Source organism: Armigeres subalbatus, chromosome 1 (assembly GCF_024139115.2).
Source record: "Armigeres subalbatus isolate Guangzhou_Male chromosome 1, GZ_Asu_2, whole genome shotgun sequence".
Classification (NCBI taxonomy): Eukaryota; Metazoa; Arthropoda; class Insecta; order Diptera; family Culicidae; genus Armigeres; species Armigeres subalbatus.
The window spans coordinates 70,439,164-70,457,817 of NC_085139.1; the positions used below are offsets into that span (position 1 = coordinate 70,439,164).

Here is an 18,654-nt window from a genome sequence, read left to right on the forward strand (position 1 = left end):
GCGATCGCGTACTCCTTGCGTTGTGCATTTTTGCTTTTTTTAACTGATCACATAAAATTAATTGAATAACACTTTATATTCGTTTTACTTAAACTATATTTTCTCTTATTCTTCACTTAAATCTATATTTTCTTCCCTTATATTCTATATTGTGTTCACTTATATATAGTTTTGGGTGGATACCGTCCTTAAATTATCACTGCATAGACGCCATTTTGTAATGGCCCTTGCTTCACTCTTATAAATTTATTATTCGCAGCAAATTATCGGTTAACTTCAGAATTAATTTCAATTTAACGACTGCTACAGAAACTTATTGATCAAACAATCCAAAATTCACTCCCAAATGTGCAATAACACGCAATTTCTTGGTAAATAAACTGCTTCAAAGACTGCAAACGCGAAACCGGCGTGTCCTCCTGCGAACTTGTATGTGTGACCTTCATCTTCAGATCTGCGTTTGAGGAAGCAATCTGGGAGCTCCTATGCGACATCTGGAAAAAGTATTCTATAGAGTATGAGTGACGATGATAGAAATTTAACACGGAATATAGGAATTAGGTACTTTTTGCTAACCGTGTAATTTTAGGTTCTTTTTTTTCTCTTGCATCTCCCTCCCACTTTCCTTTGTTGTCATAAAATGAGGAGCAAAACTTTACAGTATACTCATCAAGGGCAGTAAAGTGTGATAACCCAACGTTAATTAATCTCATGTTTACAAAATTTAAAATTAAGTGTATTTTACTTAATATTAAGTAAATTTCACTTAATTTCAGAAAAATTTAACCTAATTTTGGGCTTCCACACTAAACTTTCGATTTGAGTGAAAAGTACCTAAGATTAGGTACATTTTTCTAACCGTGTACGGAAGAAAAAAAGTAACCAACGTTGAGTTTTTTACTTACTTTTGAGTTATATTTTCTCTTCTCTTTCATCCACTCTTTCTTTTGTTGTCAAAAACAAAATAGCGAAACAATCCAACGACGCCAGTTCAATACGGGAAGCCAACTTTGCGTTTATTGCCTGAACTCATAATTATTGAGTGAATTAAACCTCCAGTTGGGTAAATAAATTTCCCTTTGGGTACTTTTTTAACATGCATGTTAAAAAAGTCCCCAAAGGAAAATTTATTTACCCAACTGGAGGTTTAATTCACTCAATTTTGAGTTCAGGCAATAAACTCAAAGTTGGCTTCCCGTATTGAACTGGCGTCGTTGGATTGTTTCGTTCATGGGAGTAAAGGCATACTACTTCGACCCCATTTACTCAATTTTGGCTCCCGTACTAATGTTCGAGGTTGGGTGAATTTAACTCACTATTGGGTAGTTTATTTCTTCAGTGTGGGAAATAAACCTTCGTTCGAATTTCGAATATTGTGCGTGATGTCAAAATTCGAACATGAAACTCATAAAAGTAAACAACTCCGAGAGGAACCGTTGAAGTTGAAGGGGCTGAAATTAAATTTTGTTGAGCAATATTCAACATTTTTGGAAGCTCTTTTTATTGTTCCGAGTAGTGAAAATAAATTTTCTATACACGCTATGGCTTTGTTTCTAAATCGTCCATTAACTTTGGCTGAGTTCAGTAGCTGGTTGCAGCTGATATGCGCGGAATCCGCGATGATTTCCCGATCATCAGAACAGCTAACGACAAGGGCGAGAAAAATTCACAAAACCAACGGTAAGTTTTGCAAGCGGTTATTTTAGATGCTGAACTAACATAAATACATTCCCGTAACACGGTAGATCACTTTGACGTAGTGTGTTGCGGTGTAAGATCTACCAAACAGAGCCCTAGCTTAATCCATTTTCTAGCTAGGGCAATGAGTTGTGGTAATTAAGGATTCATCGTATTTAGTCCCCGCTACCAACAGCAGTCTCAGAAATAAAACATAATTAATGTTACCTTGCAGACAGTTGAAAGACTCGAATTCCTCTTGTTTGAGGCTAAACTGTATGCAGCGGAAACAACTTTTCAAGCAATTAGTTAAAAACCCTCGGTACCCGTCCCTAGGCTGAACTGATTGCTGGAAAAATCGAGTTAGGGGTTTAAATACGTACTAACTCTTCTCGAACTGGTGAACAATGGTAGTGAGAGGAACACACAGAAGTTCTTATTACTGAACAAATTCTGTTGCTTGAAATGGTCTTGTAGACAGAGCTAAATTTCGGGTTTGTAGCTTTACTGGTGATATCCTAGAAGCAAGACAAGGATGTGGCTAGGGCTCCGATGCATGGCCAAAAACAGTATTACTGTTCTGTTTTCTCAAGAAAGGATTGATTTCCTATTGATAAGGGCGTGCCTTCAATGGGATTGCTCTCTGTGAAGGGTCTAAATAGCGGGACCTTGTCATGGTGCTCTTGAGAAAACAAAACAACAACTGTATCGAAACCGATACTGCATTGCTTATCAATAGTAATGGAGTAATTCGACATGCACTTAAACACTAAGGATACGGGTAACGCTACAATAGATCTAATAACTGGTCGCAGTGGCACACCCGAACAGGAAAAAAAAAAAAAAAAAAAACATAAACACAACAATTACGATTACCCGTTTCCCGCAGAATCACTGGCACATCGTATCCATGAAGCAAAACAGGCATCCAAACAGTTGGAACAGGAAATAGTGGAACAACAAAAGGCGGAACAGGCAGTTCGGGACTGCCTCGCCGAAATGGAAGGCAGACTGTCGAAACTGAACGAAGAGAATGCACTGCTCAATGAGAGGGTGGCGGAACTTCAGCAACCGAGCGCGACCGGTGAAGGGCCGTTACTAACCGAGGAGCAGGTGGCAGCATTGAAAAAGGAGCAGTAAGTGGCGAACATTATGCATGGAACCGTTCGGTATTAAATGAGATTTATGTTTTAGGAGAAAACTGGCGTACCTTAAGAGGATCATCAACCATGACATCAACAAGGATAACGTTGCGGATTTACTACCAGCTGTAATGCAAAAGGATCAGCTTGAACGAATGGTACTTACTGCAGCGAGTGGTGTGAGCTCGTGGGATGAAATACTTGAAGAATGACGAGGTGATTTATAAACATGATTTCAAGACAAAATTTTCAAAACGACTTATCTGCTTTTGTAAACAAAGATTCAAACGTCGATTTGACGAATCTGATAGCTCTCCCACGCAAACCAACACCATCAATAGATAGCTGAAGGTCTCTGCTACCTGTTGGTGGTGTTGGTTTGCTTGGGGGTTCTATCATATTCGTCAAATCGACGTTTAAATCTTTGCTTACAAAAGCAGATAAGTCGTTTTGAAAATTTTGTCTTGATTTATTATTTGTTTCCACTAGATTGTGATTTGTTGAATTCGAGAGAAATCCTGACTACTATTTTGTCAATATTAAGCCACAGGAAGGCTTTCCGGCAAATGTATACGATAAAAGAAGGAGAATTTTTATTCCGGGCAAATGTGTTCTTGTAAAGATGGTACCGCTTTCTCAGTGCAAATGAGTACTTGAAAAGGTGGGCTATTTTGGCTTAATCTTGGCAAAAACCTTCTTCTATTTGACACTATTTTCCAATACCTAATTAGGTATGTTAAATGGACTTAACATATTATGCCATAGACATTCAACTAGTTATACCTAATGACCAGAGATGCAGTGTTGTCCTACACTCAGGGAAAAAAATTCTGCTCTTTGATTTTACTCCATCTAAACGATTTCATAGTCTCAACTAAGTAAGTTCAACTAATAAAAGGATATTTGAATTTTCTAAATGTCATGGAAAACTGTCAACACTCAGTCAGTGAAAACACTCCAGTCAGAGTGTATGTAATTAAGAGTGACGACACTGTCAGAATTGGAACAAAATTCATCTGTCATTCCCATACAAAATCGTGTTCCAAACGAGCAGGAGACCTGTCAAATGCGGCACATGTCGCCACTCTTAATTACATACACTCTGACTCCAGTGTATTTTGGAGTGTTTTCACTGACTGAGTGTTGACAGTTTGACATGGCATTTAGAAAATTCAAATATCCTTCTATTAATTGAACTTACTTAGTTAAGACTATAAAATCGTTTAGATGGAGTAAAATCAAAGAGCAGAATTTTTTGCGCTGAGTGTAGGACAACACTGCAGAGATGTATTTCTACTGCTGTTCTACACATAACTGTCCCATGTTACCTTTGATAAAAACGAGCAGTGGGTAATGTTTTAAACAAATGTAATGAATTTATAGATTATTTAACCTAGGTTAGAACTTTTTAAAAACGAATTCGACATTAGTGTTGTAGTTATAGTGTGTGGTGTGTGGTGGATACGAGCCTTCTGAAAGAGCGCACATTACAATCCAATAACATAAACATTATGATCAGCATAACCGCGATCATGCCACTCGGGCGACGACCGTATTTATGCTGACCATTGCAGAAAAGGTCACGTATCCACCCCGCATACCATGTATGAGTAGGGACGTAGCATTAGCATATGGAAAATAAAATCAGATTGATTCTAACCATCAACGGAGTGCGTCGTCTCTTGATATCTAATTAATGATCTGTGAAGTCAGTTATTACATGGCGATCTTGCCAGTTTGAAAAATCCGGGACATAAAAGTGTTAAGTTTTAGTAAGAAAACGGCAAGCATAGGAAATTGCCAATGGTGATCTGTTAGTGTGACTAACAGGCTTCGGCCTAGAACTTAGACACCGGTGCGAGGAGTGTGCCTTGAATGTGGACAAAGCGACAACAAAACCCAGCCGTAAAATATGAAGATGATAATGAAATGTAGTGAGTGTGCCATCGGTTGGAGTGATAGCGCTCCTACTCGTCGCAAGTGAAGGAAAGATTCCCAGTAGTGAGATAAAAGTGGCGAACAAGAACCGATTAACTATCACAAACTCCCCTATGCGTAGTGAAAACGGAAAATTGATAATTTAATGCGTCATAATTGCTAAAAATGGGGAAATCATCGTCCAAAGAAGAAAACCACAATGGGGATTCACAGGTGACCGTTGTGCAGATGCAGCACAGTGAATACCATGAGAGTCACGAGTGGAAATTGGGCGATCCTCATCGTCACAACTGCACAGCTGATGGTGACTCTGTATAAAATACACGCGAAGAAAATGAAAAAGCGTCATTTGAAGGCCGCTGTTTCCTTCATTGATGTGAACAAAGTGTAAATTTGAAAAAAAAAAATGTGTTGAGTGACAATTTCCTAAAGTAAAAATGGCAGAACGTAGAACACTGCCGGAAGAAAAACTGAAACAGTGCAAAGACTTTTTCGCGCGTGAAATAAACCATTGGTGCCGATTGATGGCAAAACGAATTCCCGTCACGCCGGAGGAATTCGAAGCAAAAAGGATCTTAGTGCAAGCAGTGTATCAGGTAGCAGCCGTCGCTGTCATGGAAACGGGAAACACTATGTGGATGGGAGACCTAGAGTTCCACTACAAAGAGTTAACGGACACAATCGAAGAATATCGACGACGTGTAGGGGCGTAAGATGGACAAAAAGAGATTCAGGTAAAAAATTTCCAATTTTATTCCGGAATTTATTTGCTCTGCCTGTAAATGGACGAATTTTTACAAATTGCAGACAAAGTAAATAAATTTCACAACAGTTTAAAAAAAATATTGTAGATTTAGACCAGAGACTAAACAGATAAAAATTGTTGAACTTAAGATTCTTAAAGATAATGCTAAAAGAATTCTAAGAAGTAAAAGTCTTGATGAAAGTGTACAATTAGTTCTATTCCAACGATATAAAACTTTAAGCAGAACTATCAATGAATGTTGAAGGAACAACAATTAGAGGAATCAAATTTACAAGATTTATTTGAGGAAGGAAAAGTAGAAGAAGAGATAGGAGAAGAAGAAGAAGAGGAAGAGTCTGAACCCTTTTGCGAAGTTGAAAATTTTACAATGGCTGCACTCGATTTAGGAGTTGCCTTGAAGATCATTGATAAATTCAATGGTGACAGTTTGGAACTTGGACATTTCCTAGAAACTGTCGACTTGTTGAAAGCATACTCTGCAAATGTACCAGAGGCCAATCTAATCACTTTTATTAAAACAAGATTGGTTAGTTCGGCCCATGGTGCAATTGAGGGAGCAACCACAATTGATGAAGCTAAGCAGTTGCTCACAACTAAATTTGCAGTCAAATTGACTCCAATGGCTTGTGAAGCAGAATTAAAACAGATTAGACAGCATAAGCAGACAATTACCGAATTTGGGAAATCGGTAGAGCAGCTGGCAGCAAAACTTGCCACAGCTCATGTGTCTATCAAAACATTTGCAAATGAAGCAGCAGCAGATGCTATTGTACAACCTGTTGCGATTAATGCTTTTATTACTGGATTGGGGAATCCACAAACAGCCTTTTTCGTCAAAGCTAGGAATCCGCCTACCTTGAATAGGGCAATTTCTGATGCTTTGGAGGTAGTGCCAGTTAAAAATGAAGAGATTAACTGGTACCAATCCTACAAGGCAGGAGGAAGTTACAGACATTCAAGAGGAATGCGTCCGGGAAACGGTAATTTCAACAGACGTGGAAATTATCGTGGTAGAGGTTACCATCATGGTCCGGAAAATAACTTTAATCACCATTCCCAGCGGGGATATGGACGTGGACGAGGTGGTAGAGGCCACTTCCAAAACAGTTATCAAGGACCGTCGCATGGCAACAGTACCAACCATAGAAGGAACGGAAATACCCAGCACACTTGTAATTGTGTTCATGGTGGTAATGAACAAGAAAGAGAACCTAGCACTCGCAATGAGAATCCCGCACGAGAAGAGGTGAACGTTATTCAGGAGTTATTTCGTGAATAACTCTGTTGTAGCGTCAAGAGCAAATTTTACACTTAACAACAATAACCAGCAAATTCAATTTATCATTGACACAGGTGCATCCTGTTGTATCATAAGAAAAGACTTATTACCTAATAATGCAAAACTGAATGTAACTGAAACACTACCCATTACTGGTATAGGAGGAGGAATCCGAACTATTGGAACAACATTCTTAATAATAATGTTGAATAATTTGAAATTTTTATACAAGTTTCATGTAGTCAATGCCAATGAAGTAAGTAATTTTGAAGGCATTCTAGGGAACGATTTTCTAATAAAGTACGGAGCTCATATTAATTTTGAAACCAATACACTTACTTTGAACAATGTGTATGGGATAACATCCACGTACTTGAAAAATAATTCCAGAGAGGTAATCTCAGTACCTCCAAGGAGTGAATTTATTGCTTATATTAACACAAGTATTAAAGATGATTACGTTGTGTTTCCAAACGAGATTGCTAAGGATATTTTTGTAGCGTCAACAATAGTCCGACCGAAAAATGGTAAGATACCTGTGAGGATTCTCAATACCCGAGAAACGACCGTTACCATTACTGAATTTGAACCATTTATGAAACCACTTTCAGAATTTTACATGTTAGAAAAAACAGAATCACAAACCAAAGATCGAGAAAAACTACTTCTTGAGAATGTGAATTTAGATCATTTAAAAGGAGAAGATAAAATTCGAATTGAGCAGATTTGCAAAAAGTTTTCCGACATATTTTTGCTACCAGGAGATAAATTAACTTACTCCAATGTTTTCAAACAAAGTATACCGTTAAAATCAAATGTTAACCCTATTTATAAAAAACCATACCGAATACCACATAGTCAGAAACAGATAGTAGAAGAAGAAATTGAAAAGATGTTGAAAAATGATATAATTGAAGAAGCATCTTCGCCTTGGTCATCACCAGTTCTTTTAGTACCAAAAAGAGCTCATGAAAACGGTCAAAAGAAATGGAGATTGGTTATAGACTATAGAGCTATCGATGATAGTTTGAAAGACGACAAATTTCCATTACCTAATATCACTGACATTCTTGATGCATTGTCAGGTGCAATTTATTTCACACATCTTGATTTGAATCAAGGTTATTATCAAATGCTTATTGATCCTAAAGATAGAGATTGCACGGCATTTTCTACTAATACGGGACAATATCGAATGAAGAGATTGCCAATGGGATTGAAGATCAGTCCGGCAGCATTCTCGCGATTGATGACCGTAGCTATGTCAGGTCTTAATTATAGTCAATGTTTTATTTATTTGGATGATCTCATTGTATTTGGTAAGAATATTGAAGATCATTGTAAAAACCTTCATGATGTATTTCAAAAATTGAGAGAATAAAATTTGAAATTGAATGCCAAGAAATGTGAATTTTTGAAAACCCAAATGTTATATTTAGGATTTATTGTTTCAGACAAAGGAATATCTCCAGACCCAGCTAAAATTGAGGTGGTAAAAAATTTTCTGATACCAAAAACAGCTGACGAATGCAAACGATTTGTAGCATTTGCCAATTATTACAGAAGACATGTGAAAAATTTCTCAATAATAGCACAACCATTGAACAAATTAACCAGAAAAGGAGTACACTTCAGATGGGGTGAAGAGGAAGAAAATGCGTTTCTAACGCTCAGGGAAAAATTAATTAGTTCAGAAGTGTTAGAGTATCCTGATTTTTCTGAGAACAATACATTTGAAATGCACACTGATGCATCGAAATATGGATTAGGTGCAGTACTACATAATGGAACGGGACGACCTGTAGCGTATGCGAGCAGAATGCTCAATCCTGCTGAACAGAACTACTCGACAATTGAAAAGGAACTATTAGCCATAGTATGGGCAGTTCGTCATTTTAGGCCTTACTTGAATGACAAAAAGTTCAAAATCTACACCGATCATAGACCCTTAGTCTACTTATTTAGTATGACTGACCCTTCTAGCCGACTAATCAAATTTCGATTAATGCTAGAAAATTTTTCATTCGACGTTTATTATAAGAAAGGATCAGATAACGCAGCTGCAGACGCATTGTCTAGAATTTCTTATGAACCGGAAAGGGCAACAATAACATCAGAAGCAGAGCGTTAATGAATAAAGCTTCCAACGAATGATTAAATTTATTATGATTAAATCATTCAACTCTAGGATTAAAGATTATGAATAATGATTTATTTGTTTTTGACAATGATTAATGATTATGATTAACGATTAAATTAATTTTTGACAATGGTTAACGATTATGATTAATGAATAAAATGTTTGGAGTGTGATTAACGATTACCAATCATGATTAAATGTTGACACAATATGTGTATGATTTATGATTAACGATCGATATGATTAATGATTAATGATTATGTATAATCAAATTGAATGATTTGCATAGTGATCAAAAAGCAAGTAACCTTTCTTCCAAATCTTATATATAAAAATGAAATGGTCTGTGTTCGTATCCGCATAACTCGAAAACGACTGGATGGATTTTTTTAATTTCTTCAGCAAAAACATTCGTTATAGTTTCCGACGGGTTTATATGATATTTCCTAATGCAAAAATTACGAGTAAAGTGGAGCAAATCGTGAAAAACTTAAATTGTGATTCCTATGCGAATTTTGCATGGGCAGTTCGGAACGCACATTCTCGCCTACTATGCAGGACAACGTCTGCCGGGTCGACTAGTTGGGTATAAAAATTATATGATTATGATTAAAGATTAATGAATAAAAGCGATGTATCCAATGATTACAATTGATGAATAATGAATAAAATCAAAACAATTATGAATATGATTAGTGATTGATGATTAAATGTAAAATTCTATGATTAACGATTAGTGATTAATGATTAAATCGTATTTTTTGTATGATTATGATTAATGAATAATGATTAAATAACCCATTATTCATTAATCATGATTAAATCTATGATTATTCACTAATGCTCTGATCAGAAGAATTGAAAAACATCAGTAAAATTCATGAAGACGAATGTTTAATAACCACGAGGGCACAATCTCGAGGAAAAATTCAACACGATTCGAAAATAGATATTCCTATCGATAGGACTGATCACCCATCGATAGTTGAATTATTGAAAAAGTTACAAGATATTGCAGAATTGGAATTTAGGAAAAAGCCAAAATCTAATGAACAGAGAACAGAAGACTGTATTGGAACAGATTTATGCTATTACATACCTAAAAGTGGGAAAATAATATTCAACTGCGAACAATATTTGAAAAAGAAAGTAAACACAAGAGATCTCAAATTTAAGCTAGATTATATGTTCAGGCAATTGTCAGCAGACTTGAGATCGCTATGTGGAGATATAAAGCAAAATTCAGTGGTTATCGTTCTTAGTGAAGATAACCCAATAGCAAAGCTTTACGTGGAATATATCAAGAAAAAGAAAATAAGGGATCCCATCATTATTATACATCATTATTATACAAAGCGCTATCTTGGTAACAAATGAGAAAGAAAAGAATAAAATTTTGAATGATTTCCACATTGGAAAAACAGCAGGTCATGTAGGCATAAATCGTATGTTCAATACAATTAGGAAATATCATTACTGGAAAGGAATGAAAGCTGACGTGGAATGTTTCGTGAATAAATGCATTTTGTGCAAGAAAGCGAAACATCACAACCCCGTCAAACAACCCTTAACAGTAACTACAACTGCAAATCATGTGATGGAAAAGTTATTCTTGGACCTTGTTGGTCCATTACCAACAGACCATCATGGAAGGGAATATATTTTAACAGTGCAATGTGAACTAAGCAAGTACATAATTGCAGAACCAATATCGAATAAAAGAGCAGATACAGTGGCTAAAGCATTTATTGAAAATGTAATTTTAAAACATGGAGTACCAATGACCATTGCCACTGATAGAGGTACTGAATTTATAGCACAAGTCATGAAAGATGTAGCTGGATTGCTAGGAATTGAAAAACTTACTAGCACAGCGTATCATTATGAGTCCATTGGAGCACTGGAAAATGCTCATAAGACACTAGGAAATTTCCTGAGAGTAAGCATTAATGACAAACCTTTCACGTGGTCAGAATGGATACCGTTTTGGACATTTGTGTACAACACGACAGTTCATTCTAGTCACAATTATACTCCGTTTGAATTGATGTATGAGCATGAGCATGAGCATGATTGACCGCCCACGGTTGCTACTCTGTTATTGCCAGGTCAGCTGTAATTACACAGAGAACCAACAGATGGTGTTTGGGACTAACATCATCCTCAATGTGTAAGAACTGGTGACCCAAAATTAAGCAATACCAGCGCCGGCCGTGTCCGAATGCAGGTCAATTAGGGAATGGGTAGGAAATGTTGACGTGATACTCGCTTTGATGGAAGCCGACGAGTCATCTGCACTTCCACGAGAAATCACTGGGATTTTGGATATATGGGGTAGGGAGTGTAGCAGGGTTCGTTTTGGTAAACGATATGCGGGGTGTTGCGTGTAGTTTGATCGAAATTAAACAAAAAACTCATTCGAACGCGCATTAGTTAATTGAGTTACCGACCGCACAACGCAGAACAACATATTTCGGTAATCGCACGATCGTTCTGCGTGTTAGAAGAAACCCGATTGGACGCGCACTACTGTTTTAATCGCTAATTATTTTACTAACTTGCACTACGCAGAGCAAAATATTTCGAATATCGTGCGATCGTTCTGCATGTTCGAGATCGAGAAAACACGAAACATGATCGGATGCGCACTCCTTCCACTAGAAATCACTAAAATGATGGATATATGGGTCTGGGAGTGTAGCAGGGTTCGTTTTGGTACACGGTATGCCGGGTGTATCGTGTAAATCGAAACTGAGCTTGAACACTATCAAACGCGCACCTATTACTTTGTTTTCCGACCGACTATATGAAGATAAACAGAAAGATTCGGACTTCGCGAACATTCTGCGCGCCTCATGAAAACACGATTGAACGCGCATTAATTATTTTGTTTTCTAACCGACTGCATGGGGCAAAACATAGCAAAACTGCATGGAATATTCCGCGAAATTTTTCCGTGCATTCCGAAAACAAGTACATATAATTCAAAAATACAATATACTAAGGGATCCATCACAACTTTAGGAAAGAAACTAATCTATATATATGTTATGGTATAGAGTATTGTTCAATCCGTATAATTTTATTATGTTCCAGTTGAACTTTTAGCATTGTCATAATGCACTTTTGCAATCTTATTACATAATGGTAATGATGCAAAACGACTCTGGAATACGTATGTGTGCGACGTGCGTAATAGATTACATATAAAGGAGTGTGTAATAGCAAATCTCGAAGGACAAAAACTGTGTGAAAAAATGCGTACGTACAATGCATTAATGTAAAATAAGGGCAATCTAGCGAGGGATTTGACGTAACTGCGAGATGTAGAGCTTGTAAATAAGTGAGTGCGACAGTGAGCTTTGTTGAAATAAAAAAAAAACTGATACCAATACCAAGGTGGTAATCAGCTGAGGAAATGCAAAGATGCACAAATTTTAAATCAAAGAGTGTACTACAACAATTGGTCGGCCCTACAACTAAGCGCATATCCTACAGAAAATGTGTGGATAAATTGATATGAAATGATTTTCGTTTAACTTTTACGATCAAAATATCACAAGTTAATCATTAAGCAGTTTGGTGCGTTTTGACAGAGCCCCGACCAATAATCTAATATGAATATTTTTGTTGCCAATGTCTAAAAAAGTGCCGTTGAAACTGTCGAAAAATATTAACTACCGTTTTGGCGTTTTGGCGAACATGACTCACACTCCAAACACTGGCATTTTAGAGCCCGAAAACTAAAATTTCCATCGGTTATAAACGAATTTAAGCTCCAATGAGGAAAATTACGCGAATAAAGCCAAAATTGATATTTTAAAGCGAGTGTTCGGAATATAAGTCACGCTCGGAATCTGAGTCAAAACGGCATTAGCTTTCATTAGTCATTGTTAAAAATTGGGAACATTATTATGGCACTATTCGCCTCGGTTAATAATGTGATTGAACGACAAATTCTAGTTAATTAAGATTTCCTAAATGCAGAATTGAAATGCTTGCGACAGGATATACAATAGGAACACATTACCTTAATATGTTGCATAATAACAAAACTTTAAGTAGTATGGATCTCACCAAGTTAATATTACTGCCATAGCCATCAAACGGAATTTGCAAAACTTCGCATAGCAATGAGTGTTTTGGCCATCTTCGTGTGTTCCAGGGAATTTTGAGCAAGGTTTTGAGGCATCCGACACTTACATTATTCTGAACCTCTTGTACATGGCTAAACATCTCTGCTCTCACTAAATTATGAACTACATGTCCTTAGTCTTACAGCTGAGAACTATAGAAGCAAAATTTGAAAAACAAAAAGAATGACAGCAGCTTGTAAAAATTGCGTCCACTTTGTACTAATGCTTACTTCGATCTCCTCTCCGTTTGAATTGATGTATGGTAGAAAATGTAATCTTCCGTCAACAATTCAAACGACGCCCGAACTATACAATATACAATTTCTCAGACTATGCGAAGGAGCAGAAATATAGAATGCAAGTTGCACATAGAGATGTGAACGAAAAGCTTCTACGAAATAAGACGACCTTAAGCAACAAGTCTGTAGAAAAGGGTAAGGTAATAATTTTCGAGAAAGGACAAAAAGTGTTTCTCAGAAAGCACGACACAACTAAACTAGATATGATAAATGAAGGTCCTTACGAAGTCATTCAAGACTTAGGACCAAACATTTTAATCAAGAAAAAGGACAAAATTGAGGCAGTTCATAAAAATAGAACGACTTTGTACAAAGAGTTATGATAGATTAGATATTAAGGGATTAGAATGACGAGGTAATATGTTAGGAGATCAAATACAAACATCTTACACAAAAAGCCTAGAGTAGGTGCGTGTGGTGGATATGCAGAGGCATAATCCATTCTATCAATTACATTATCAATAACTTACTTTTATTACGAATTATAATCAATATTCAATTAATAGGAAATCATTAATGTATTCGAACACATCATTTATGTATTCTAGTGGGTGTGCAGAGGTATCACCCATTTGTACGCTTATTTACATTATCAATCAATATCTATATAATTATCAATAATTTCCTTCTAAAATCATTTATGTTAAAAATGCTTTACGAATTATATGAAAACTCAATGATAGAAATCTTCATAAAAATTATAAGTAAAACTTAAAATTTTTAAATAATTAGATAGGGCGTGTGGTGGATACGAGCCTTCTGAAAGAGCGCACATTACAATCCAATAACATAAACATTATGATCAGCATAACCGCGATCATGCCACTCGGGCGACGACCGTATTTATGCTGACCATTGCAGAAAAGGTCACGTATCCACCCCGCATACCATGTATGAGTAGGGACGTAGCATTAGCATATGGAAAATAAAATCAGATTGATTCTAACCATCAACGGAGTGCGTCGTCTCTTGATATCTAATTAATGATCACGTCCCAAGGCAAAGTGTTTGTCTTATAACTGTGAAGTCAGTTATTACGTGTGGACGCGTGTTAGCTGATGAACTGCGAACAACAAGTGCCAGGCGGGCCACCACCACTTCGGCATGATCTGCCTAGGATCCGACGTATAACACACGTCCAGGGTTGTTCCGGGGATCCTGAAATATTTTCCGCGCCGACCAAAATCAAATCCGCGCCATTTCCGCGCGGCATGAAATTCAATCCGCGCCAAATCCGCGCGACTCAGAGCTAAATTCTGGTCTATAATACGCGCGCTGGGCCCTCCTTAGCCGTGCGGTAAGAATTCATTTTCTAATATGATTTGAAGCTACTTCATGTATGTTTGTATCAAATTGAAAAAATAAAATCGCAGTTAGTATTACAACCCTTCTAGATGGTCTTATTCACCAATAGAAATAACAAGTAAACCAAAATGAGCAGTTAAACAATTTCTATATTCATCATTTTATAGAAGCAGGATGGTTGGAATTTTGTTGTAATTTTTGTTCATAACACAAACTTGCATAGTGGTTAGGTAGAAAGATCATTTAAATTCGTTTTTGAACAAAACTTCTGAGTAAAAATTATTTGATCTCATATCCAAATAGAAATAATTTAAAATCTAACATACTTGCATACTTGATCAGGTTTCGTTGAATGTTCTATTTTCTAAAACATAAAACTCTCCAGAAGAAAGTTGCCTTGCGGAAAGTCTAACAAGATTTTTTGCAGAAATTTCTTTAAGGGTTATTTACAGTAAATTCTACTGAAAAATGTAACAGGAACTCCTGTAGTATTACTTGAATTTCATTGGAAATCTCCAAGGGTATCTGCACAAATTTTCTCCGGGATTCCTGTGGAAATTTGTCTGGAAATTGCAGCGGTAGATCCTCCTATGCAAAAACTAGCTGACCCGGCGAACTTTGTCTCGCTAAAAATTGGTAAATTTTCTGATACAATTTTTTGCGTCCACAATTTATCTAGAAAACAAATCGGTTCTTCAGAATGATCTCTCATTTTTTTACAACTTTGTTTAATATATATATAGATGATCAAAATTTTAAAATTCCATGCTATTTCATCTAAAAGATTGAGTTTTGATTTTCAAAGCATTCCTATTTCATAATAACGTTTTTCCTCGTAAAGGGAAGAATAAAACGAATATAAATTAGAAAAAAATGGGCTGTCTACCTATTCTTGTCTATTCTTGTCGGTCGTGCAAATGCCACCTTTGTTTTATATTTATAGATGCAAATTGTACGAAAACCATTTCAATGAAAAGATTGAGTTTTGATTTTAAAAGCATTCCAATTTTATCATAACATTTTTCCTCGTAAAAAGAAGAAGAAAGCGAATATAAATTAGCAAAAATTCCTGTGTGGTGCGCGGTCGTACAAATGCCAACTTTGTTTTATATATATAATAAGATTCATTCGAATACTTTTTCATAAATTCAATCTGAAGGAATTTATCCAGAATAATCCGCAGGAGTTTTCACAGCAGTAAATGCGAGAATCAATCCATCCTACCTGTTGAAATTGCTTTGGATTTTTTTTAAATACGTTGGTAAAAACACAAGAACTTCCGGGAATTCTCCCGTAAATTCAAAGCGGAATTCATGCGGATTTCTTACAGGCATTCCTGCTGTCATAGCTTCATGAGTTTTCGGAGAAATTGCCACGTGAATTCATGAGAAAACTGCTCCAGAAGTCCCTGCACAAATTCCTTTGGAAATGCATGTGATAATTTCTTAATGAATCGCTTTGGGAATTCCTGAAGACATTTTTTGATCAATTCCTACTAAAAATTCAATTCTTTTCCTAATTCAAGGTGAAACTTTTAAATTTTATCTGTTGTTATCGCTTTATTTATGTGTATTTTTAATTCTAGGATTAACTTGTCATAAGACGAGTTTGTACAATCCCATTTAATTCCACCACTTAATTGTACCTTGACAGATACGTATTTCGACCTCAACAGTAAGGTCGTCTTCAGTGTCTCGTACTTTACTCGACTCTAGGATTAAGTTCAACACAGAAGCTGTGTAGCATATAATACTTGTTGAACGATTGAATAAAAGTGTAATGCATGACATGCAATAAGGACTTGGAAATGTCCGAAAAGTTGCGGAAGTATGGAAGTTTATTCTCAACATTATTTTACTATATAAAGGAAGCTCCATGCATTATATCCAGATTTTTTTAGTTAATTTTCACCTAAAATTAAATCCGCGCCAAATCCGCGCGAAGTCTTCAAATCGTTATGTAAATCCGCGCGAAATCCGCGTAGTCGTAACAACCCTGCATGTCAATACCGAAGCTCCATCACTGCTAGAGATTCATACAGCCGAAATCGAATAAAGACCCAGGGGTCGATCGCATATCAGCCGAGATGCTCAAAGCTGACCCCATGACATCCGCTCAACTACTGCATCGTTTATTTCGTAATATCTGGGACACCGCAACTTTCCCGGTCGACGAGATGCAAGGTATCTTAGTGATGGTACCCAAAAAAGGTGACCTGACTATATGTGATAACTGGCGAGGCATTATGTTGCTGTGTACCGTTGTCAAAGTTCTATGCAAAGTTATCCTAGCCCGGATTCAGGAGAAGATCGATGCCGAAAAGCACGCCGGATTCCGTGCCGGAAGACCCAGTATGGAACATTAGGGTGGTTCAAAAAATCGATTTTGCTCCACAGTGCTCATCTGATTCTTTACCATGTTCTGAGTGTCCTCTGAAAATTTGAGCTCATTTGGATTAAAACTGATTTAGCACAAGCCGTTCCAAGTTTGCATGCATACTGTTAATGACGCTTCCCTATCAAGCGCAGGTTAAAAGGAAACCTACATAGCTAAAAGGAATACTCAACAGCTTTCACCCAACGAAAACCGCATGTTGATTAATCGCCCCAATAATTAGTAATCGATTTTAAGACAGGTTGCAAAACTTTAGTCATGATCGTTAAACTTCTTTGAGGGCATCACTGAAATGTGCAGTGCAACATAGTAGCCTGAATTTGTGTGTGCTATTTTTCGCGCCACGAGCAGCAATGTTGCCTGTTGATGAGTTATACGATTTGCTCCAGAAAACCACGGTATAGATTAAATTCGATTACTAATTATTGAAACGATTAATTGAGATGCGGTTTTCACTGAGTGAAAGCTGTTGAGTATTCCTTTTTGCTATGTAGGTTTTCTTTTAACCTGCCCTTGATAGGGAAGCGTCATTAACAGTATACTGAAAAAAATAATTTCCCCATACTAAGTTGCATGCAAACTTGAAACGGCTTGTGCTAAATCAGTTTTAATCCAAATGAGCTCAAATTTTCAGAGGACGCTCAGAACATGGTAAAGAATCGGATGAGCGCTGTGGAGCAAAATCAATTTTTTGAACCACCCTAATGGAACATATTGTTACGCTCCGCATCAACTCCGTCAACGTCAACGTCAACGAATTCCAAGAGTCCCTTTACTTGGTATTAATTGACTACGAAAAAGCTTTCGACCGTCTCAATCACGAGAATATGTGGGGCGCCCTAAGACGCAAGGGGGTTCCTGAGAAAATCATCGGCCTCATCGAGGCACAGTACGAGGCCTTCTCGTGTAGAGTGCTGCACAATGGGGTCTTGTCCGACCCTATCCGGGTCGTAGCTGGATGTATTCTATCACCGTTACTGTTCCTCATCGTAATCGACGAGATTCTGGTAGATGCGATTAACTGTGAACCAAACCGCGGGCTGTTATGGCAGCCTATAACCATGGAGCACCTAAACGACTTCGAATTGGCTGAACGTCATCAGCACTCCTCGCGTAACGGTACTCTGATATGCAGAGTAAGCTCAACGACCTTGCCCTCGTCCTCGGCAGGTTTAGTCATCAACGTCAACGAAACCAAATCGTTGGATGTAAACACGGTGACTCCTTCCAGTTTCACAGTAGCCGGGCAACCAGTGGAGAATGTTGAAAGCTTCCAATATCTTGGTAGCCAAATGGCGTCAGACGGCGGTACCAAGATCGACATAGGCGCACGGATCAAGAAAGCAAGGACAGCCTTCACGAGTTTAAGAAATATCTGGAAAAACAGGCAGATCAGTAAACGCACCAAAATACGAATTTTCAACTCTATCGTGAAATCTGTGCTGTTATACGCTAGCGAGACATGGTATGTATCAGTGGAGAACACTCAACGGCTGCAGGTGTTCATCAACAGATGCCTGCGGTATAAAATTCGGGCCTGGTGGCCTCACAACTGGATCTCAAACATCGAGCTCCATC

General features: G+C 37.2%; 1 protein-coding gene across 3 annotated transcripts in view; it reads left to right on the forward strand.

Annotated features, from left to right (window-relative positions):
* The first annotated feature begins 1,406 nt into the window (after positions 1-1,406).
* LOC134226998 (uncharacterized) overlaps positions 1,407-18,654 on the forward strand; it is a 41,864-nt gene continuing 24,616 nt past the window's right edge. Inside the window, exons 1-4 of one of the 3 annotated variants that reach the window (XM_062708163.1) lie at positions 1,407-1,680; positions 2,567-2,813; positions 2,872-3,049; positions 3,285-3,423. In XM_062708163.1, coding sequence (XP_062564147.1) covers positions 1,542-1,680; positions 2,567-2,813; positions 2,872-3,031 — 546 coding nt within the window. In that variant the 5' untranslated portion in view covers positions 1,407-1,541 and the 3' untranslated portion in view covers positions 3,032-3,049; positions 3,285-3,423. Of the gene's footprint in view, positions 1,681-2,566; positions 2,814-2,871; positions 3,050-3,284; positions 3,424-18,654 lie in introns of those variants that run through there. The other 2 variants (XM_062708182.1, XM_062708172.1) reach the window with 2 other exon arrangements.